Raw genomic sequence first — 23,715 nt, 5'->3', positions numbered from 1 at the left:
AGGCCTCCTCACTTGTCATTACCCGTGAGTGGCAGCCTGGCTCCCGCAGTCTGTGTCTGGGGTAATTCTGGGTTTGCCATTCATCATTTGTTCTGAACTCCTGAAACAGTGAGAAGGCGTGGGTTACTGTGCAAGCTGGGGAAACCAAAATGGTTTCCGTGCAAATAAGCCACTGAGGTGCATCCAGTAGACCAGTATGTGGGGGACTGGACTGGTTCCCATGAGCTCTGCCCACATCACTTCTGGGACTGGTGGGATCTCCTTAGATCAGGGCATCCTAACCCAGCCAGTACCAGAGCCCAGCAGGAATGTGCCACTAAAAAACAAAACAAGGAGAATATGTAAGTTAAAAGACAACTCCCTGACCAGTGGGGGTGTCTGACACTTGTCTGTTCTTGGGACCCTTTTCCTGCAACTGGGTTGCCTTATCCAGCCTTGCTATGAGGGTTTGTGCCTGGTCTTATTGTAGCTTGTTAGGCCATGTTTGGTTGATATCCCTGGGAGGTCTGCCTGCCCTTTTATGAAGAGATACAGAGGAGGAGTGGATCTGGGGGAGAGGGGAGCTGGGGAGTAGGGACCTGGGAGGAGTGGAAGGAGAGGAAACTGCGGTAGGGCTCTAATGTATGAGAGAAGAGTAAATTTAAAAAATAAAAACCCTCCCAAGGCCTGCCAGTGCCAGCAGGTTTGAGCAGCCAGATGATGCCACCTGCCATCTGAGAGAGGCCTCTCGAGTTGACCTTGGCAGGAGATGGCTCTGAACTCCCTCCTATGGATAGCCAAGCCTGTCCTGGAGACGACATGAACGTGTGTGGCGGGTCTGATGTGATGCCTAGTGTGACCAGCGTCCTCGGTTGCACGCTGCTGCTGCTGCTGCTGCTGCTGCTGCTGCTGCTGCTGCTGCTGCTGCTGCTGCTGCTGCTGCTGCTGCTTCTGCTTCGCTCTGCAGTGGCCACGGATGCCCATGATGTGCCAGGCCCCGACACTCTGCCCACCGAACTCACATTCTGTCTGGGCCAAGTCAGGAGCGAATGTAGACATAACAGCGCTTCAGGCAGTCGTATTAGAAACGCTTTGCCTTTCCAAAGGGCGAGGAAAGGAGCTATCGGGGATAATACTTGATAGGTGGCTAGGGAAAGCCTTCCTAATTATAGTGACATTGAGCTTCGAGGGGAGTCCAAGAGGAGCCATGCAAGCCTGTGGGAAGGACAATCCAGGAGAAGAGCATAGTCACCCTATGCTCAGCACTTCAAGGGAACCAGAGCCTCAGGAAGAAGCAGGTTCTAAAGTGAGCAGGAAGCTCAGGCCATGGGGCCTGGAGGCTGATGACCCCATATCATTTTCTTTCATTTAAGTCTCCTGGAGGTGGGTAAAGAAGAAACTTGGGCAGGCCCTCGCAGGCCTCTGCCACTTGGGTCCCACTCGGTCACAGTTTTATTTTCTTGAGTTGACTGAAGCTCTCTCTCTTTCTCCCAACAGCTTGACATATGGTCCAAATCCAACTATCAAGTATTCCAGAAGGTAAGTTGTCCTCTTTGTCTTCCCAGGAGGCACAGGGAAGCCATGAATGATTTTGGGTATACACTTCCTCAACTCAGAGTCTCTTTTAAAAGTGAGTGGGGGGCATGAAAGAGTGGACTGGGCTCAGGCTGGGTAGAGTGCTTGCCTGGAAGGCACAAAGCCCTGGGTGACGTGGTCACTCACACACACCGTAACCCCAGTACTTGAGGGGCAAAAGCAGGAGAATCAGAAGTCAAGGTCATCTCTCCTGCCCAGCGTACTGCCTGGGCTCCATGAGTGGGGGAAACGGACATACAAAACAAAACCTCCTACTGTATGCTCATTTCTGTGACATGGGAGAGTAGTTAGGTTGGGGTGTAAATCAGGCTAGTGGTTGCTGTGGGTGAAGCAGGAAGCCAGAGGACATGTGGGAGTGGTGGCCGTGCTTTGTTTCTGAGGTGGTAATGGTGGCTGTAGCATCCGAGGCCAGAGGGCTGTATGCTCACAGGGGTGACCTGCTGTGCACGGTGTAGGCAGTATCGAGGCAGAATCTTTCAGGTAGTTCCAAGCTCCACCCGGTCTTGAAATGCAGTTTCGGCGCCTGGGGTCTGCCCAAGCACATGGAGGTGGCCTAAGAGAAGCAGGCAGCATGGAACCCTGCCTCCTCCACTCTGCCGGCCACCTGCCCTCACCCCTGCTTGTTTGCCTTTGTCCTAAAAAGCATAAAGAACTGTTAAGAAAAAGAAGTAGGACTCGAGAGATGACCCGGCCTTTAGAGGGCTTTCTGCTCCTCAGAGGACTGGAATTTGATTCCCAGCACCCACATAGCAGCTTGCAACTCCAGTTCCAGGGGATCAGGTGCCCTCTTCTGGCCTCTGAGGAGAGAGAGAGCACTGCACACACAGGGTACACAGATAGACATGCACGCAGAACACCCATACACATAAAAATAATTAAAGTTTTAAAATTTTAAATAAGAAATGGTGTGAGAATTCAACTCCTCAGCTCTGGGAGGGGAAAGTTCCTGGCATGACCCCATGGTGTGTGGGGGTTCACTGCACACCCCTAAAGCATGTGAGCCAGCTTCCCTGCAGGCAGCACTCCTATCTCCTGCTCTGCACTGGCCCCCAGCTCGGCTCTCGTCCGACAGCTGCCGTTTCATTTGTTCCCTTGACAAGGACTGGTTCTCTCCAGCACTGTGCTAGGTCCAGAATACCAGGGAATAACACAAGAAGACAGGCTGTCTGGGACTGTGCCAGAGGACCAGAGGAGGAACGGCCTTTAGACTGGAGTGGCCAAGAGGAGTTCTTGGGGAATCTTTATAAAAAGAGCCTGGTTGGCAAGTGTCTTAGGGATGGGCACAGGATTTGGATACTGTTCTCTGGTAAGAAATAGCTCAGGAACCACTCAGAGCTGGGACACATGGCCCATTGGCCCACATTCTTCCCATGAGTAGTTTGTGCCCAAGGTGTGCCAGGAGGCATAGGCCTTTTTTATTTCATAATGTGGAATTTGCATAAAATAAAGTTAGCTATTTTAAGTGGACAGCTCCTTGGAGTTTGGTGCCTTCACGTGTTCAGCAGTCTTCTCTGTTTGGTTCACCAACATGTCACCTCTCCGAGGGAAGCCCCTGCCCAGGGTGAAGCCCCTGCCCAGGGTGAAGCCCCTGCCCAGGGTGCAGTCAGCAGAGGGCATGGTGGATCCCTTCTCATCACCCTGACCACACTCCCATTTGCTGTCGTGAGCACAGCCTGAAACTGAACAGCATGTTAGGGTGTCTCATGCACTGTGGCATACAGAGGTCATGACCTTGTCACACCTGAATAAAGTCTGAATAAAGCTGCCCTGAACAAGAAGGGTACAGTGGGCAAGCCAGCAGAGCCTAAACCAGAGCCAAGGCCGGTACAGTCAGTATCCAGCAGGAGTCAGAATTCAGGAAGTGGAGGGATGAATGCTGGTGCTTGGCTCTCTTCCTCCCTTTGATTCCATTCGGGACCCAGTAGATGGAATGTCACTGCCCACATCCTGGGTGGACCCTCCCTTTTTAGCTCAGCCTTTCTGGAAAAACTCAGACACACACATAGGTATGTTTCCATGGTAACTCCGAATCCAATGGGCAGAGATGAACCATCACAGGTACCAGGGCTTTGGAAGATGTCAGCAGTGGTCGAAGGAAGCAGTTGGCATTTGAGGTAGAGTTAGGCGAGCTGACCAAGTGGGTACCCCAATATGATGACTTAAGTAAGATCAGTAATTAGTACAGTTTGAATGTTAACTGTCCCCCACAGGGTTATGTGTTTGAACTATTGGTCCCCAGCTAGTGGCACCATTTCAGGAAGTGGTGAAACTTGGGAGGTCAGGCCTAAGTGGAGGAAGAAGGCTGCCGGGGAGCAGACCTTGAGGTTTAAGCTTCCATTCTGTTCTGGGGAGGATGATGGGATGTGGAATCCTAGCTGGACACTCCTGCAGCCAGGGAGTCCCCTGCTGCCATGCCTTGCCCTCTGTGTGGAACTGTACCCTCAAAGTGAGCCCAAAAGAACCCTTTCTCCACTTGGTTGGGTATTTGGTCACAGTGCTCAGGAAGGGACAACAGGCCACGGCTGTCCCTGCAGGGTCTGTCTAGGCTGCCCTTCAAGTTCTTGTATAGAGCTCAGACTATTTCAAGAACAAGACCATTATTTATCTGAGAGCATCATTGTTCTGGGCCTGCTAGCATTCCTTCACCCCAGCATCCCTAGAAATGTACAGATCTAGCCTCGCTTCCCCCACCAGAGCCAAATGGAAGGAGCTGTGATCCCACACGCAGTCTTCAGGGCCTAGGACCTGTGCAGGCTCTGCACTCTTGACACGGACACCATCTCGGCTATAAACAGTTATTTCCTGTCTGCTCTTGATGGTTTCCCCTCCATGTTCCTTCGAGAAGGAGGAGGAAAGCGCTCACTATCGCGGTCTTGTTTTGCCAGAGGAGTCAGCATCATTAAAGCCAACGTTTGTCTTTCCTTTAACCCAGTTCTCTCTTTGTGCCCTCTGTGGCATAGCAATAATTTCTTCTCCGTGGCCCTCAGGACTTCTCAAGCCTTGGAGCCTGGCAGCCTGCAGCCCAGAACCTGGTCTTTGATAATGAACCCTCCTTCAAGTAGGGCCCCTAGCCCTGCCTTCTTAAAAACGGTTCTGTCTAAATGAGTTGTTTTTGAATGCATATAAGAAACGTATCAGGAGCTCGGGCAGGGTGTGAAATGGGGATTTTCTGAAGCACAGATTTAGACTGTGCTGCCATATTTTTACCCACCCCTCCCTGGAAACAACCTGCCAGTCTTTGTCTGAGCCCACAGGCATACCCAGCCGCAGAGTCTAAAATGAACTTTTAAGGGCAGTTGGAGAGATTTGTGGGCACTTGCCAGTCTCCTCTGTACTCTGCATGGCGTGTTTGAAGTAGTGAAAACGGACTGACCCCAGGTGGTGGGTTCACCCCAATGGAGCGGGACATCTCAGAGTCTCCGTCCTCTCTCCCTTACTCCTGTGCACTGGGGTTACCCTCCAGTGCTGACCCGCCCTGGGGTGGGGTCTCTCTCCTCTCAGGAGCAAGGAAGAGCCTGCCGGAGGAGACTGTCTGTGCTGACAGATGAAGGGAATCTGAGAAAATAATGTGCTACAGAACCCAGCTTAATCCTCTCAGTGAAGCCCCAACTAATCAGGTCCCGTGGAACAGGTGTGGCATGGTGTAGCATCAGGGAGCCTGTGCTCCAGGCTTGTAGAAGGTGCTGGTGGCGTGAAGAAGGTGTATCTGATACTCTGTCCCGCTTCCCTTTTCTTCCCTCGGTCAGGCCCACAGCGAAGGCAGTTCTGTGTGGCACAGCTTGCGGAGTGATGGTTAGCATTGAGAATCAGCACCAGAGACCAGGGTTGACTGGCAGCCTTCTAAACTCTGCTTTTTAAGATCCACTCTTTCTCACTTCTGTTTTCCTGTCCCCCACTGAAACGTGGGGTGTTATTGATGCTGCCAGTAGTGGGTGCTGGCTGAAAGCATGGAGCTAACTCTTCTGCACCTCACTAGCCTGCTTATGCCTGCCCAGCAGACCAGCCAGCATGGTGTCCAATGGCAGATTATTGGGAAAAGCCCAGCCCAGTGCAGTAGTGTCCCATGCATCAGGAGAACAGCTTGCTGTGGCAAGGAGGTTCTATGCCCTGAGTGAGGGGACTTCTCAAGCAGAATCGCCCACTTTCCAGAGAGCTGGGGTTCAGGGCAGACTGCATTAGTAGACCCACTTCTGAGCTGAACCTCCCTGGTCACTGCAAGCCACTTGCAGCCCCCCTCCCCCTATCCCCCACTGCTCTGGTGACACCTGAGGACGCCCTTTCTTGGCACCATTGTCTTGGTTCCAGCACTGCTAGGAAGGCAGGAAGTCCCTGCGGTCTTTCCCTCTCGACAGAAGGGGACTGATGGCCTTGTAGAGCCAAAGCAAGCTTACCCATGTCTTTTTGCTTCAGGAGCAAGGGCAGGCCACTGTTACATTGTCTGGAGGCCTATGCCCAAGTCCCTGTGGCTCTAGCACAACAGTCATGAGGAGTAAAGTGCGTGCTGCCCTTTGTCTGTGGACACTGACTGTCGGCAAGCTTTCTTCTATCTTACTCATTAGACTCTGTACCCAAGTGCAAGGCAGTGACTGTGTGGGGGACAGCTTGCTGTGAGGCTGTGCCTGCCAACAGGTGCCTGTCATTTACTGCACCACCCCAGAGGCGCCTTGCACTTCATCCTAAGGCGAAGCGGCTTTTTATAGCCCACGAGTTTCCAGCAGTGTGGATTCAGAGAATGAGACTTAGAAAGAAGGGGACCCTCTGAAAGGCCAGAATCACAGAGCCAGCTAGGCTTCAAGCAAGCTTGTATTTTCCTGGCATTTAAACTCTGCAGGAGCACTCACTGTTTTGATCTTTAACCCCCTCATTTCAAAACAGTGTGCATTTTCCTCCAGCGACTTGGGGGGAATGCGAGCCGGTCTGAGCCACTCGCTGCATTGAGTCCTTGCAGGGACTAGAGAAAGGTGGAGAACACATGAGGCCCCAGACAGGCAAGGTGGCGGGGGACAGAAAAGGATCGTCTCTGAGGGGCCAGCCCCTGCTCCCCAGGGTCTCCGCCTGGACATGGAGAACAAACCTAAGTGGCCACAGAACACTCTTAGCCATTGCCATTGTTCCACGGGCAGCAGAAGGGCACAGAGCCCATCAAATCCCACCCCACAGTAGACAGGTGGGTTGCCCAATGGATACCACTGCCCTTATCCCCTTGTTTGTTTACTCAGCCATCCTTTGATGACAGGGCCTTTTCTGGGGACATTCTATCCAGAAATGCCACTGGGCACCCGTCAGGCACTTTACAGGAGACTGACAGGAAGCTGTGTCCCCTGAGTGTCTTGTATGACGTGGTCTCTTCCCTTAGTGCTCCTCACATCCAGTCCATGCCAGCTCCAAGTCCTCGGAAGGTAACCATGCCAACACAGGAAGTTTCCAGAGGATGAGAGCCCTCCTTCCCTCCGTGAGGCTGGGCTGGGTGTGACCTGAGCACTGGCCCTACTGTGGCATCTCACATATCCCAGGAGGCTCACTACATAGTCTGAGCTACCCCCTGCCAAGTTCCACATTTCTCTTCAGAAAAAAAAAAAATTAACCAAGACCCTTGGTCAGGACACCACATCTGAAGGGGCCGAGAAATCGAGACTGAAGTGAGACGCACAGGCCACACTCTACCCAGCTCTTGTACCAGAGAGGCTGTCACACGCAGAGGGACCCTCAGCCAGCACAGTGAGGAGCGGAGTGTGCATTGTTTTCCTCTGTGTCCATGTTGTTGCCCCACAAGTGTCCCAAATGGACAGAGCTGAGGACACAGCTTCCCAAGCTCCAGGACAGATGAGCAGCTTCATGCAGGCAGGTAGGCTCTGTCTCCCAGCAGGGGCAAGCTGTGTATCTAGGAGTAGGCTGTTGAGTTGGGAAAGAGAGGCAGGTGGTTCCATGGTTATCCGAGAGGGTGCTGTGCCCTCAGCCACCAGCCAGTCTAGACCAAGTGGGCTAGCTAAGCAAGAACATCGTCCAGGCCTGGGAGCCAAGGAAAAGAGGAAGAACTGTTTAGGCTGACTGCCACCACCCTCCCTGAAGGGCTAGTCCACACCCACAAGTGTCTGTCCCCAGAACAAGTTTCCTCTTAGCGAAGAGGCAAGTCTCTTTCCTTCAGGCTCCCCTGGCACAGTGTAGTCACAGTTCAGATGTTCCCATGCATCCAGCTGTGTGCAGCAAATAGACCCAGGACAGCCTGGACAGCCCCCCTGGCCTCTTGGACATACTAAGTGGCTTAAACATACCCCAGGAGTGACTTGTGGTTTTCTGCCATTAGAGGGGTCACAGGACAGCCATTCTTCATCTTGATAGCTCTCTTCTTCCTGAAGGGAAGGGACACAGGACAGGCCGTCAGAGCTGGCAGCTGCTTCTGGGAAGACTGTCTCCTCCCACTCCTAGATACCCCCATTCCACAGCTTGAGCTGCTAGCACTGCTGGTCCATACACTTCAAGCCTGGCTGCTTCCCATCATGCTCCCTGTGATGACTGTTCCAGCAAGAGCCATCTGCAGGTGGCCAGATCCACTTTCCTCATCTGTTTTGGAGACTATGATGTGAAGTGAACTGATGTCATAGGCAGGATATGTAAAATAACCTTTGTGTACATGTGGTCCCTACTACTCTGCCTTGGAAGTGCTCTTGCCAGTGGCCTTTTCCTCCTAAGGAAGGCCCCCTCCATCCCCTCTGCTCCCTGTTGGCCAGTTTCTCCTGCACAGGACTCCTGGCTCCTCATAGTGGACCCTGTAGTTTAGAGCATGAGCCATGTAACCTCAGGCCAAGAATTTGTCCTTAGTAAGTTTAACTCCATCTCTGCAAAAAGGCAAAACAGATCACACCTCCCTTGTGGGGTGTGTGTTGTGACGATCCCAGCGATGAGGTGCGTGGCACAAAAGTTTCCTAAAATGTGCTTCTGCTGTTGCTGCTGTCACAGGGGCTCTGGACCACAAAACCTGAGCTATGTGCATGGCCCCTTTTTAAGGGAGGTATTTGGATAAGCTAAACTGAAGCTCCAGCCACATGGCAAGCCCAATCACTCCCACCAAACCTCCATTGCCCTGTTTCTCTGGCCCTGTCTCCTCTTCCTCTGGCCAAAGAGCAAGCAGCTTCAGTGTAAAAATACACATGAGTTACAGCTCCCCGCTGTACCCAGTGGGCAGCTTGATAGGACCTGGGACGGTTTCCTGAGAGGACACACCGCCAGTGACACCACACCTATGTGGCCTGCAGTGGAGGGAGAAATAGGCATGACTGTGTGTCAGCTGCAGAAATAACCAAGTGAGGGCAGAGCAATCCAAGTGCCTCTAGGCCCAGACTTTGCTGCAACCAGTGACAGTCTGGCATCTTACCATCTGGAAAGTGTTAAACCTTTTTCACCTGATGAAGAGCCTCAATTCCTTAATCCTGAAAAATGTCAAGGACCCACCCACCATGTCTTTTCCTCGGCCCTGCTATATGAAAGTGCACAGTGGTCAGGACACTGGAGAGCTCCCGCTCTCCCTGAGGAGTGAGGTGTCCCTGCTCTCCCAGGCTCCCCTCCCATCCCCTCCAGCTGCCTGCCACCTTTTCACTTACTCTCTCTTAGTTCAGGTCCTACTATTATGTCAGTGGTGCCCAGTGCAGAGACATGCTGCTCTCCGATGTCCAGAGCTGGCTCAAGGACCTCATTCCCAGAGAGTGCAGCCTAGAAACAGGGACATCTGTTCTCAGGCATGGGCAGTGTCAGGCTTGATGCCCCCACACGAGGGAGCTTACCCTAAGTGCCAGGACCAGTCAGTACAGGTAGCCACCAGACTGCATGTCAGTACTGGAAGGCCTTAGTGAGAGAGGAGCTTTCCAGACAAGGTCAAACAGCTGTGGTGGGACAGGCAGGCTCACAGGCTGCTGCAGTGTCCACTGTGGGCTGAAAGGAGGTGAGCCTGGGATCAGAACCCTGCATTCTATGTCAGGGTGTTTAAGTACACAGCCGACCATGGAGGTCATCCACAGCCAGTCTGTGCCTGGGTCCGTGGAACTGAGGACTTCTTCCAGGCATTAGTGTATCATGTCTGAAACTCTAAAGGGGTAGTATAGCCCTGCCCACCCAGATACTCATTTGGAAGCCCCTGTCTGTGCCTGCTGGAAACTGTGTAAAGCACATGGCATCTGCACACTCGTACTTCTCAAATGCAGGGCTTGATCCCAAGGTGCAGCGGGATCTGAGGGCTGATGGGGCAGCTGGGTCTGTCTCCACCTCCCCTTTCTGCCCCAGACCAGTATGGCCTGGCCCGAGTGACAGTGATAAGCTCTGCAGAGCCCATGCAGATGGCCTCCTTCATCACAAAAGCAGAGTATCGATCTTGCCTGAGTAATCCCCCGTCCCCGAGGGCCTCCTTGCTTCCTCTTCAGGCCCCCAGGCCTGCTGAGCCCACGGCACACAAATCCTGTCTCTGATTAGAGACTAGGGCTGCATAATAAGTGGTAAATCCCCTGCTTCCGCCCCACCGTGTTTTAGAGGCTTCTATCTGCAGAACTCCCGTAGCCCCCAACACCACTTTCAGGACTTCAGAACATCTGATTTTGAGATAATGGTGACTCCTCTTTTCATTGAATGGAGACTTTTAAGGCTGCCTTCAGTATTTATCCTAAAGCCTGTGCAGGTTGTTAGCAGGGACTGCTATCTCTTTAAGCTGTTAACACATCAAGCTCCCATAAATCTGGCTCTAGAGCCCACAAATAATTTGCTCCTGAGCATTGTTTGGGGCTCCTCTTCACTAGTGTAGGATTGCTGTTGTTAGACTTGTGGAGTGGTCCATGCATGGCGTGAGAACGTCTTCGCCCTCCTAAGGTCTGTTTTATGTCTCTGGTTTAGGGGAATGGCACGAGCACATTAGCAGCGCGCACTCAGCTTGCTGCTAACTCGGTGCTGAAACCTGGAGGGACAGGTTAGCAGAACCGGGGCCTTGTGAAGATGCATCACATCAAAGCATCAGGCGGGCACCTGGAGTGAGGCAGAAACCTAGCACCTCTTACCATCTGGCATCTGCTGTCTTAAAAAATATATCCATGGTGGCCGACATAGTGGTGCACACCATTAATCCCAGCACTCAGGAGGCAGAGATAGGCAGATTCCTGTAAGTTCGAGGCTAGCATAGTGTACATAGTAAGTTCCAGGCCAGTCAGGGCTATATAGTAAGACCCTCTCTAAAAGGAAGAGGCTTTGAAGTCACCCCTGGAAAGGCCAGGGGTAGGACTTCTCCCAGTTCTCTTTAGGGCAGGGAGTTGTGAGTGCTGGAAACCTGGCTGCAGGACCTGTGGGACCAGGCCATTGGCCCTGACCCCATCTCCTGCCTTCTTACAAGGTCCAGTGAGGGAGTGATGCAGCCAGGGCTTTCCAGATCCCCCAGCCTCCCGCCAAATCACATCCACAGCGTGCATGTGGAAGCCAGTGCTGCCTGGAGGGAAGCCAGAGTCTAGTCCCCAACAGCTTCTCTTTTGAGTAAACAGCTTGTGGTTACATGGGTACTTAACTTTCCGTTTATGAACCCTACAGGGGAGTAGTACCTTCAGTAGTGGCCCTAGCTCCCTAGCTTGGCAGGGACAGACTTGGGCATTCGGCTCTGTTTAGTAATCCTTGCTTTAGGAAGAGGGTTGGATGGAGGGTTGCTGGAGGCTGAAGCCAGCTCACTTTGGGCTGCTGTCCTGCCCCCTGGTGGCCTGGGCATCCTAACCTCCTGAATGCTTAAGCCACAGTCCTCAACTCCCCTGCTAGAAGCTGTGGCTGGCAAGCAGTACCTCCTACCTGAGAGGGCTTCTGAGCCCCTGTGGCCAATCCCCAGGTCAGACATGCTAGGGCCTCTTGTTTTAGAAAAAGAAACGAACTGCCCCAAGTTAAAGCTGTGTAGAAATGAGCGAGGTCAGGAGGAAATACACAGCCACGCTGCAGCCGAGGGGACGGGCTAAAAATCATGTGGTCGCTCCTACCCCGGCTGCTGATTGCCCTCATCATCCTCTCGCCCTTCTAGATCCTTCTCTTCCAGGAGAACATGCTGGGTGTTGACAGTCTAAAACCTTCCCCTCTCTCCTCTTTTTGAATCCTTCCTCCATCACCACTGTGGCCTTGTTTTTTTCCTGATGTTCTGGTCACTGTGACTCCTGGGCTGGGGGAAGGGGTGTGTCCCAGACCCATCACTAGACAGTTGGACAGGTGACCTCTGCATCACCACCACCAGGACCCCCAGCCATCTCTGCTTTGCACTGCCTTTGAGGTACCGGTACTGTAGCTCTGCTCACCCCAGCCCTCCCTTGGCACAGACAGGTGAGTTCAGTTGTCCCTCCAGCCAGGGCAGTGGGAAAGGGGAGCCTCTCACTTGGCAGCAAAATAGACCGAGGCTCTAGCAAGGGCAGAAGGAACCTCCAGAGATTTGGATGCCTTTATTAGCCCCTTCCTAGGAGTGATGTCCCCTTCCCCCCATGAGAGGAGAGGGCCTGGGATTTGGCACCCCACAGAGCACTTGTCCACCCCAGAAGCCTGCAGTGAGGGCCTACTGGGTATAGGTCAGAGTCTGACTCTCAGTTCAGGTTGGTGTGGTCTGGACAAGCCCTGCGCTGCTATATACACAGTAGCCACCTAACCTGTGCAAGTCCCTTGAGCTCCCAGTAACTTGGTTCTCTGACTTGCAAGTGGCACTTGGAACAGTTGCTCTGTGGCGTTGCTGTGGGGGTTGAGTGAGGTCAGATGCTGTCCTTCTCCTGATCTGTGGGATCCATGCTCAAGGTCATCCCACTCTTAGGAAAGGCAGGACCCAGGTATAGAGCAGTGAACCTGCTGCCCAGCGAGGGCCACCACACATGCGTGCTCCCCGCAGCACCTCTTTCTTTCTTTGTGATTGACACAGCCCAGCCTAGAAGGGAGACTCGGGGCACTCTGCACCACAGTATGGCAGAGAAACTTGAGGAGACTGCTTTGACTGGCAGTTCCTCTCCAGAGTGTTGACTGGCAGCTGCTTCAAGGTCTCGTGAAAGAGTCCCTCCTCCCTCCCTCTGCTCAGTTCTCCTCCATCTGGGTGCACAAAGACCTTCACAGCCTTGAGCTGGGCAGAGGAAACTTCAGTCGGCTCAGCCTGCTGCCTTGGCTCTCCAGATGGGGACCCACCCTGAGCCAGGCCAGGCCTCTGTGGTCCCCCACTACAGTGAGGGAAGTGAGGCCTCTCCCCGCCCCCTCGGGACCCTGTCCTCCACAGGTGGTACCTGCCTAGTCCCTGCCTGTCAGGTAGTTACCTCGCATCCTCTCCCCTTCCCTCCTTCCCCGGTTCCAATCACTTTGATCTTTTGCAAGCTTTGTTTCAGCGCAGCACTCAACCTACAGGCAGCATCCTCCTTGGCCTGCCTCTCAGGAGCATTAGTGCTCTTCCCTAGCCTCCAGCGCGAGGGGGCCGCTTTTATCTCCTGAGGAACATCATTAGCGTACAACACACTGGGTCCGTCCCTGGGCCTCACAAAATTAGTTAATAGCAATCTTTTGTTGCTCAGGCATGTTTTTTTCACATCTTCAATGCCAAACAAAACACAACTCTTGCTGGAAGTGCAAAACAACAACAAAAAATTCACTGAAGGTGGAACAATGCTCTGAGGGGTAGGAAGAGCAGGCGGGTGGAGCTTCCGGTGTCCCGGTGCTGGAGGTTCAGATGCAGGGATCGGAACAGGGCTGGAGAAGAAGTGGGGACAATCAGAAGTCAGCTGCTTTTTCTTTCTATTAAAATGCTGCCAAAATTGGTGCGATATTGAGAACCTAAATGATCGCATCAGTGCTAGAGTAAAAACTGTCACCAGCAAAAACTTGGCAGTTAAAGGGGGAACTTTAAATGGAACCCTTTGAAAAGAAGGCCACATCTGGCCAGATGGCAGGCCAGGAGCAGGCAGACTAATTAGGTATCCTGCCTGTGAGTCAGATGCCAGGTCAGAGAGTGCCTGACTTCCCCTGTCTGGAGAAGATCGTTTCTCGCTGACTCGGCCCTGTCCTCTTGGCAATCCTGAGCTATGTGTGCAGGCCTCTCCTGCACCTCACTTGTAAGTCCAGCTCTCACGCCCTCACCTGGACTCGGGTTTGTCAGGCCAGGAAGCAGGAGCTCAATTAAAGCTCTGGAAGCCACAGGGATGCAGGACTGGGTTCAAGGTGCAGGCAGTTGTGGGACAGTCATGTCAGGTTTGGGTTCAAGGCACTGGTGTTTATGAGGACAGTCATGTCTGGTTTGGCTGGCAAATCCCAAAGGCTACGGGAGCCAGGCAGGCACCATGAGTGCAGGTAGTGTGAGACCGGGGCACTCAGGCCACCTTTCTCTGTACCTGCTGATGGCAGCCACCTGGGGGTGGGGTTTGTGCAGGCCCTCTCATGTGGTTACCTGTGCGGATGCCCCCACAGCTTCTGAAGCGTCCAGAATTTCCAATGGTGGCCATTTGTATTAACCGAGACAAAAGAAACACAAGAACTGCACATCCATGCAGTGCGAGGCAGCCTGTCAGGCCAGCTCCAGCCCCATCGGGTGAAGAGAAGGGTCTGACCCCTCCCAAGAGCCTCCTAGGGTCAACGCTGTGGCCAGCACCCATCTGAGGGGAGTAGTCATCCCTGGAACGGGAGGACAGCGGGGCTTGGGTGGGCATCTTAAGGAAAGACGGCTCGTTTGTCTCCCAGCAGCCACACGGTCATGTCACAGTTTCTACTACTGCCGGGAAGAAAGCTCTGCTCATTTTAGAAAGCTGTCTGTCAGGAAGCTTAAAATAAAGCAGGCCTGGCACTGGGGAAAGTCACCCGGGGAAAGAATTCCTCGGGCTTGTGCAACACAGGAACCGTGGATGTCTCTGTGGGAGGGATGTCTCTGCGGGAGGGCAGTGCCGTGTCCGGGAGCCACATTTCCAGGTTCCCCTCTTTAATTAAAATGTGCATTGGGCACCTATATGCCTTGTGCTTCTAGGCCTGGGGACACAGCGTGAACCCAGAGCGATCGTGTAGGAAGGCTGCAGGGGTAGCACAGGGCAGGGAGCACGTTAAGCTGTTCCTGGAGAACAGCTTGATCAGCCTGTCTACCCCATGAAGCATGATGCCACAACCTCCTCTACCAGGTTAAAATCCATCTGGGCCTAAACTGCCCTCTGGAAGCTGGGGAGCCTGAGCCAGCTTGCCTGGCTGCAGAGTGGCCCACATATCTGTGATACAACTTCAGGTATTCCTCTCTGCCCCCTGGCCTAGACCTGTCCTCCCGATTGCCCCAGTTTGCTTCCCTGTTGCCTTCAGCCTGCTGGCCACTGGTGTGCCGTAGTGTCCCGCTGAGGCTGGAACCGACAAGTCTGTGCGTGTTAGGCTCGTGTTGATTCTTGTTCTCAATGATTTTATCTGGCATGTTCTCTTTTATTTTTTAACTATATTTGTAATGACAAGAATTTCCACTACCAGCAAGATGGCTCAGCAGGTAAAGGTACCTGCTGCCAAGCCTGACAACCTGAGTTTGATCTCCAGGACCCACATGGTGGGAGGAAAGAACTGACGCCTGGATGCTGTCCTCTGGCCCTGCTCTGTGCACATGATCACACACACACACACACACACACACACACACACACACGCACCACACAAAATAAATAAGAAAATGTTTTTAAATGTAAAAGAGTCTCTAATGAGGGAAGTCAAATAAACCAATAATTTAAGTACAACTCTCAAATTAGTTAACTCCTAATTTGAGGATGTTCAGACCTGCAGGGGGTCCTCAGCCAGCCCCTTTGTTTCAAAGAGATACTGATGCCCAAGGTGTATGGCTGGATCAAGGCCAGAAGACAGTGCCTATGTCATAGCCTCCTAAGGACCTCAGGCTATCTGGCCCTAGGCCTTGCTACCACCTTTTCTGAGGAGTTAGGAGACTGGGGTGTGCCCACAAAGATGCTGAACACGGACCCTTCAAAGAGCTAGATAGAGGCAGACCCACAGGAGAGTTGGCAGGGTAGGAGGGCTGGCGGAGGAGCATGGAAACGGGGTGAGATCATTGCACCCTTGCTGTCTGTCACTTTTGGACTAAGTATGACACCCTGTCCCCCTCCCCACCTACCTTGAGCTCCATCCTCTCCCATGCTCCTTCCTGTCCAGATTTTCAGTTGCCAGAATGTTCCACACTCTACTTGTCTCCAGGCCTGTGTCCTCTTGTCTGCCTCCTCCCTCTCGTGACTCCACTAACTTTCCTATTTGAGAGGGGTGCAGGTGATCCAAAGCAAGGCTCTTGCTTCTGAAGCTAGCAACTTCTGACTAATGGTTACTGCCCTTTGTTCCCCAGGTGACAGACCACGCCACCACTGCCCTGCTCCACTATCAACTACCCCAGATGCCAGATGTTGTGGTCAGGTCCTTCATGGTAAGTGACTTTGGGGTCAGGCCTTCAGCTAGGGAGAGGTCTGATGAGCCAGCCCCGGGTAATCAGAACTGAACAAGCAGTGCCCGCAGACGTGGCCTTCCGGAAGTTTCTGGCACTGACAAGTAGCTATTCTATCCCACTCCTAACCCACCACCCTATGGCCGGCTCTAAGTGTGGAGCAGTAGCTGGGCAAACCTGTCTTCCTGCTGTTCTCAGACCTGGAGGTCAGGGTGAGAATGAGCACAGAGCAGCAGGCAGGCAGGTCTTCCGCAGCCGGACCTGTCAGGACCATCCTGTAGGACAGCGTCCCTAGGAGCCACTAGCCATTGTCCTTGCCTGTGCAGGGAACTACTTCTGTCCCACTGCTCTGGCTGCAGGGCTTCCTGCCTGCTGGTCTGAGCAGCGGTGGCATGAGGGTGTTGCCTGGCATCTCACTGTCACCCAAGCTCAGGAGCTCAGCGTCTTAGAGAGAATGGTGCTCGCTTCTCACGAGGCCTATGCCTGGCTGGAGAACCGAGTGCATGGTGTTGGGAGGGTGATGCTGGGTGTTCAGCCACAAAGTCCCAGAGAATCCGTCCCCGTGCTGAGAAGTGAGCAAGGGACAGTCTTCAGTGGGCTACAGACTGGCTACCTGACGTGTGTGACACCAAGTTTCCCTGTGCTCTTGACTGGCGTGGGGAATTCAGAAATGAACAGACCATCCTATCACCTTCCCATTTTTATTTCCAAACCGCACACCCCGCCTATGGAAGGGCCAAAGCGGCCCTCGGGAGCTGCCTGTGTCAACGCCTTCAGAGAGCAGTGTCCTCCCGCTGACACGATCAGGACTGACTTATGTGGCTTGCCTGGCTCTCAGGGCTGCTTGCTGGGCCCTTGTGCCCGTGAGTCTCCTTGAGGTGGAGAATTGAGTTACCTGAGCCTCATCCTTATGCATGACGCCTGGGAGCCCTCGGCTCTCAACCTCAAGGGTGGGTGGTGGCTGTCACTTATTGTGTTACTTGGTGACACTGGGGCTGCCCCAGCTGTGTTAGGCCCCACCGTGACAGAGAGGAACAACCTCTGAAATGAGATTAGCCCAGAGCACATGGCCCTGGCACAGAATCTCGCAGCACCTCCTGAGCTGTGCCCGTGCCTGCTGCTCAGAGCTGCAGAAATTCGGCAGGGCACCAGATAGCCTTGGGGAACGGTCCAGCTCTGGAAGTGGGGTTTCTGCGTTAAGATCTCCAGAAGAACAGGAGACATCAAAACCAAGTCAACGGGGAGATAGGCTGTGGGTTAGACAGCTTTTTATTGGGACCACAGGTGTCTGCCAGCGTCAAAGCCTGCTGAAGCCCATCCTTGGGCTACTGGGCCTACAGCAAGGGCAGCTGAGGAGAGTAGAGTCCCCAGACATTTTATCTCCTGTCTATCTTCTTTTCAGACCTGGTTGAGAAGCTACATAAAGCTGTTCCAGGCCCCATGTCAGCGCTGCGGGAAGTTTCTGCAAGATGGCCTTCCCCCAACATGGAGGGACTTTCGAACCCTGGAAGCCTTCCATGACACCTGCCGGCAGTGACCCCAGCCAGCCCAGCTGCTGCCCAGCCCGTGGCTCCAGCACCTTCGCAGACCAGCCTGATCCATTTATCACACAGTTCTCCCTGGGCCTGTCTGCTGGCAGAACTGGCTGTCACTCATCAGCAGGGCATGTGCTGGCTTCCCTGTGAGTCGGCCCCATGGTCTGTTGTTCCATGAGCTATTACTGGACTGAGCTCTTTATTCTTGGGTTGAGGTTTGTCTGCTTGTTGTTGTAACTTATTTTTGTAAACAGTAAACCTTTTGTACGCTGGCTAAGGCAACGTCTCTTGCTTCTTGTGTGATGTCTGACTTTCTTCCAGATTCAGTTTAGCCTAAGGAGTTTGCGCTTGCGGCAGAGTCCTTGGACTGGGCTGGAGTTCCGAGGGTTGCTTCTGTAGCAACCACAGCCCTCATTAGTCTCTAGCACCACAGGGGGATCAGGAGTTTAATATTGTCTTCTGCTACAAGGGGAGTTATAGGCCAGTCTAGGCCTGTCTCTAAAGAGGGGGAGAAGAAGATAATAAATAAAAACAGAATTCTTTGTAAGTCTGCCTCCACAGCTTCTTCTGAGGCAAGAGCTGCAGGTGGCTCTATTGAGCCAGCACCACAGGTACCTAGAGTGGGCCTTCCCAGGTGGCAGCTAGACCCCCTGCTAGTGCAGTCAGGGTCAGCAGGCTGGTTGGCCCTGTGCAGCCTGGAGTCCTAACAGAGCCGCACCCACTTTGTGAAAGGCTAACCGCCCTCCCTGTGAGGGATTTATCCAGCCTACAGGAAATCCACTCTCTTCCTTTCTCTCCCTCCCTCTTTCCCTCCCTCCCTCTCCCTCCTTCTGTCTGTCTCTTCTTTCCTCTCTCTCTGGGTCCTTTTATCTCCAGCCTTCCTTCCCTTTTGTTTTTTGGGGTTGTTTTGTTTTGAGGCAATGATGTCTTGCTATGAAGCCCAGGCTGGCTTTAAACTTAAGCAGCTTTGCCCAGATGCTAGGTTCACAGGCGTGTACCACCACACCAAACAAAAAAACCACTGCTTTCTTTACAGTAGAGTGGTCCACGACCACCCAGTGCCTCCCACCTCTCCATGGGATTGGGATGAACCAAGGCAGTTTTTTTTTAGATGCTTTTGTTTCACATGTGCGTGCGTGCGTGCGTGCGTGTGTGTGTGTGTGATTTGCCTGAATGTATATCTATATGCCACATGCACCTTGGGACTGGAATTACAGAGTTGTGAGCTACTGGGAACTGAACTGGCTCTGGAAGGGACATTCCAGTACTCTTCTTACCTCTCAGCCATCCCTGAGTAAGGGGTGCCTACCACAGTACCATTCAACATGAGGCCCCAACCTGCTACCCCATGCTCCCAGGGTGAGCAGTGATCCACTCTCCAGCCACCCCAGTAACAGTGACATGGGCCTCAGAGGCCCTCTACTCTGGGAAACACTGCTCCCTTTACTGCCCATTTGAGAGGTGTGCTTGTCATTCAGGGTGTGCCAGAGAGCTCATTAGCATTCCATGCCATAGTTCATCAAGATCAAAGATGCCATTTCTTCTACTTTGTCTCCTAAGACCCTTGTTCATTTCTTTAAAGAAAGTGAACAACACTGGGTTAGCACCAAAATTCCCCCCCAGTACTGCAAACCTTTCCAAAGACAGCAGCCCCAGCGCTGTGCCGAGGTGTGCGCTGCTCATGTGACAGTGGCAGTACCCTGGCTATGACCAAGTTGGGGCATGTGCAGAGTGATGAGTGCCTCGTGCCTGCCAGCTGGCAGACAGCACCTCCCGAGATGTGCAAATGCAGAAATGTCCCAGAGGACCGGCAAGATTTCAGTGAGGGCGAGGCGCATTGTGAGAAGCCATCCCCATCCGTTCTGTAGCGCCCCAACCCGCTGCAGCCTGTTTGCATCAGTGACTTCACAAGCAGACCCCCTGCCCAGCCTCAGGCCAGCTGCTGCTCCCACTCAGAGCAAGAGCGTCCCCTGTCACCCTCAGACACCTTCGTCAGGACAGATAGCCGTGTCCTGCTTCCACGGATCATAATCGTCTGACCAGGTTTGTGGAGACGGAGAAGTGGCCATCGAAGAGAAGCCTTCCACAAACAATAGCACAGGGTGAGCGGATGACGGATAAAGGGCCCTGGACCTGTGCTCCAGCCTTCGCTAGTTGTGTGACAGTGGTTAAGTGGCTTCCTCTGTGCTAGTTAGACATGCAAGGTTGGTAATCCAGTGTGAAAGAAGGAAGCCTTGCCAACCAAACATGTCGTCTGTGAGGCGCCCGTGATGGAGACTGGACTGTAGAGTCATACCTGCTATTCTGATGTACTTCTTTTCTCCTTTCTTTACACTTGCTCATTTAGTGTGTGTGCATGTGTGCATATGTGTGTAGGGTGTACACGTGTGCAGAGGATACACGTGCTACTGCACAAATGAGGTTGGAAGACAGCTCATAGTAATCAATCAGTTCGCGCCTATTGTGTGAGTTCTGGGAAATGAATTCCAGTTGTCTAGCTTGGGGGCAGGTGCCATTACCAACTAAACCATCGTGCATCTGATTTTCTGTATTTTTTTTTTGACATCCCCTAATTAAGGAAGAAGGAGAGGGGACTACAGAGTTGGACCTGTAAGCTGCTCTCATCTCTGAGAGTGTCTCACCCTTCAGTCCTGGGAAGGCAAGTTTGAGTGGTAACACCTTTGATAAAGTCCAGAATGGAGGAAATCCCGGAATGCTTGGTGCTTGGCGATCAGGGTGAAATGACCTGGCTTGGATGTCAGCTATTGAAATAAAAAGGAGACTTAAACCTGAAGTTGATGTAAAACCTGAAGTTGGCTAGAGGTCAGTTCCCAGAGGGCAGATTGTCATGAAAGTCAGAAGTGGACGACTGCAGTAATGGCAGTCCCCAGGTCCTGGAGCTCAAAGGTGATGGGTGACTGCTACATTGAGTGTCATGTGATTTGGGGCCATGTGTGGCTCAGTTGGTGGAGTACCCACACATGCAGTCCCAGCACCACATATACCTGGGTGTGCTGATAACACCCCTACAATCCCAGCACTTAGGAGGTAAAGGCAGGAGAATAAGAAGTTGAAGATCATCCTCAGCTACACAGCAAGTTCGAGGTCAGCCTGGGCAACATGAGGCCCTTCACATGATTGGGATTCTCTGAGGGTAACCTCTGGCCAGACCTGCAAGCTATATGGTGACCCTCTAGTTCCACATCTTTTTTTTTTTTTTTTTTTTTTTTTTTGAGACAGGGTTTCTCCATAGCTTTTTGGTTCCTGTCCTGGAACTAGCTCTTGTAGACCAGGCTGGCCTCGAACTCACAGAGATCTGCTTGCCTCTGCCTCCCGAATGCTGGGATTAAAGGCGTGCGCCACCACCACCCGGCCCCACATCTCTTATTGACCAAGTGTTTCATACATGTTGTCAGGCTCCATCCCAGGCAGGTGTGTGCAGTTCCCACTTTACAGATGAGGAACCTAGTGAAGGGTCTTCCCCACTGACACATGAGGGACCTTAGAGGCTGGATGACGTCTGAGAGCCCGTCCCACCTGCTGGAATTTGCTGCCTCTGGATAGCCAGCCCTTTGCCCCGCACCTTCTGCTGGCCACTTGCTCTGACACCCATTAGCAGCTGACGGAATGGAGCAAGCGAGCCTGTGAAAGGTTGTCCAGATTTTTTTTCCCTTGGGCTAAATCGGGATTTGACCTTTTGGTATCGAGTGAAGTTTTCACACTTAACACCATGGACACCACAAAACGGTGATCTTTCCATGTTAATGTGCAAAAGTCAGCGTTACATTTGGAGTGTCAGAGAGTGGGCTTGATGCTAAATTGAGAGCCTTTTAAGGTCACCCCAGTTGGGTGGAGGAGGGACATCATCAACCAGAAGAATTCTCCCAAGATCTGGACCCCCACAAACCTGATAGGAGGTGTCGTCCAGGTCCGGCAGAGACAGAAAAGGAAAACTGGCCTTTCTACACTCTGCCTGGCCTCCGTCTCCACAGACACACTGAAGATGGTCGGAGCTCACCTGGGCCCATGCTGGGCAGGAAAGACTGCACCCAATCCTGCCCACCTTGGTTAACACTGCTACAGCAGCTAGCAGGGCTCTTCCACCCAAGTCCCCAGGACCAGACGCTAACTGTCTTCCTAGGTAGCTAGTTAGGCTTAGTACCTAGCACAGTGGGCTGCCCCAGGGTCTGCCATTCTAGTCTCCCCAGCCCCTGGTCTAAAGGTAAGAAGAGAACCTCAACCCAGTCTTCAATTGCAGTTAGGCATGCTGGCTCACGTCCGTAATCCCAGCCCAAGTGAAGGGGAGGCAGGAATGTTGCCAGAAGTTCAAGGCTGGCCTGGAATCCAGCTTGAGACTCGGGCTCCATAAAACCGAAACACGGTGCAGGGATGGCTCAGTGGGTAAAGTGCTTGCTATGCAAGCGTGAGTATCTGAGTTCAATCCCCAGAACCCGCGTGAAAGCCAGCATAGACACACACACACACACGTGTCTGTAACCCAAAGCAACATGGCAACTACTGACTGGTCAGACTGACCAAGGTAGTATACTTGAGATTCGGTGAAAGATGTTGCTTCAAGAAATGTGAGGTGGAGGACTGGAGATATGGCTCCGCTGGTAAAGACTCCTGCCACCAACTCTAATGACCCGAGTTCAATACCCGGGACCCACAGGGTCAATGGAGAGAATCATTCCTCAAAGCTGTCCTCTGACTTCCACACACGTGTTATGGTATGCCGTGACCCACACATGCAAGTGTGCGCACACGCACATGAAATGTCATATGTACAAACATATATGGAAAGAGAGCAAGAGAATAGTGACAGCGGAAGACACCCCATGTCAGCCTCTGCTTCCACAGGTGCACGAGCACACGTGAGCATCCATGTACACATACACAAAGTAAATAAAATTATTTTTTTAAAAATTTAAATTGCATTTCCTATGCATGAAAACTACTTGAAAAGCTGAACCTTCAAGTTCACAGACGCGTCAAGTTCCCTCCTTGTAAAACCTTGAGGTGACCAGTAGCCAAGAAGGAACTCCAGCCGGGAGACAAGGTGTGCCACTCAGGGACAGGAGCACCTCAACAGCCACAGGCTTCATCGTGCATGGCCTGCTTCTCCTAGGACAGATGGGGGCAGGGAAGGGTGTAAATGGGAGACCCGAGGCTGTTGAGCCAGCCCAGGATGGCAGTGAGAGAGCCCAGTGATGCCTTAGCCTGCACCAAGCATTCAGACTGACTCGGGCTTTGGCACCCCCATCTCAGTCAGAAGCTCTTTCTCCCTTACAAAAGGAGCCCTTGGAGGGAAGTAGGTAATGGTAATAAACAAAGCAGGAAAAGAATGCGGTCATTTCTGCTAGCTGGCACCTCCAGAGCGCCAGGGGTGCACTGCTGCCAGCCTCTGGGGACAAGAATGGCTTCTGTGGAAAGCGGGATCACACTGTGTGCTATGAAACTGCTGGTTCCTCTCAACAAAGGTCAGACTGTGGAGTATCAAGATGATGTACCCTTCTCCCCGAAAAGCCCAGCAGCAGTGGATAGGCAACTCCGGGCAGTTCATCGGGGACCCAGTTCCTTGGTGCACGTGATGGAAACTGAGTCAGGATACTGTCTCAGCTGCAGAAAAGGAGAAACACTTGGAGAGCATGTGCTGGTGTCTGGGATAGATTGTTCCGTATGACTTTGTCGGAGTCACAGAGAAGCTGCAAGCACTCAGCCCCGCTCTTCCCTGGCTGGCAGCTGACCCCTGCTACGTGACTGAGCCCACGAGTAGAAAAGGGGGGCAGTTATTCCTTAGATAAGCCTCCGTTCCAGGCCTCGGCCAGTCAGATGGGAGCTGAGAGGGGAGGGGAGCTCCAGCCTATATGAGAAGGACAGAAATTTCTTAAGATCTGAGAACTTTAAAAAACTATCTTGCTGAGCAGTGGTGGTGCACACCTTTAATCCCAGCACTTGGGAGACAGAGGCAGGCAAATCTCTGTGGGTTGGAGGCCAGCCTGGGCTACAGAGTGAGCTCCAGGACAGCAGGGCTACATAGAGAAACCTTGTCTCAAAAAAACAAACCTACTATCTTGTCCCAAATAATCATGTAGGCCGGGCGATGGTGGCGCACGCCTTTAATCCCAGCACTCAGGAGGCAGAGGCAGGTGGATCTCTGTGAGTTCGAGACCAGCCTGGTCTACAGAG

At 52.8% G+C, this 23,715-nt stretch overlaps 1 protein-coding gene across 1 annotated transcript in view; it reads left to right on the top strand.

Moving 5' to 3' along the window:
- Med27 (mediator complex subunit 27) overlaps positions 1-17,800 on the top strand; it is a 190,152-nt gene extending 172,352 nt beyond the window's left edge. The window contains exons 6-8 of the mRNA XM_005346174.2: positions 1,477-1,518; positions 15,896-15,973; positions 17,394-17,800. Coding sequence (XP_005346231.1) covers positions 1,477-1,518; positions 15,896-15,973; positions 17,394-17,528 — 255 coding nt within the window. The 3' untranslated portion in view covers positions 17,529-17,800. The remainder of the gene's footprint in view (positions 1-1,476; positions 1,519-15,895; positions 15,974-17,393) is intronic.
- Positions 17,801-23,715: the final 5,915 nt, after the last annotated feature.

The sequence above is a fragment of the Microtus ochrogaster genome, chromosome 4 (genome assembly GCF_000317375.1).
Source record: "Microtus ochrogaster isolate Prairie Vole_2 chromosome 4, MicOch1.0, whole genome shotgun sequence".
Classification (NCBI taxonomy): Eukaryota; Metazoa; Chordata; class Mammalia; order Rodentia; family Cricetidae; genus Microtus; species Microtus ochrogaster.
This window is presented reverse-complemented; position numbering and strand designations above follow the sequence as displayed.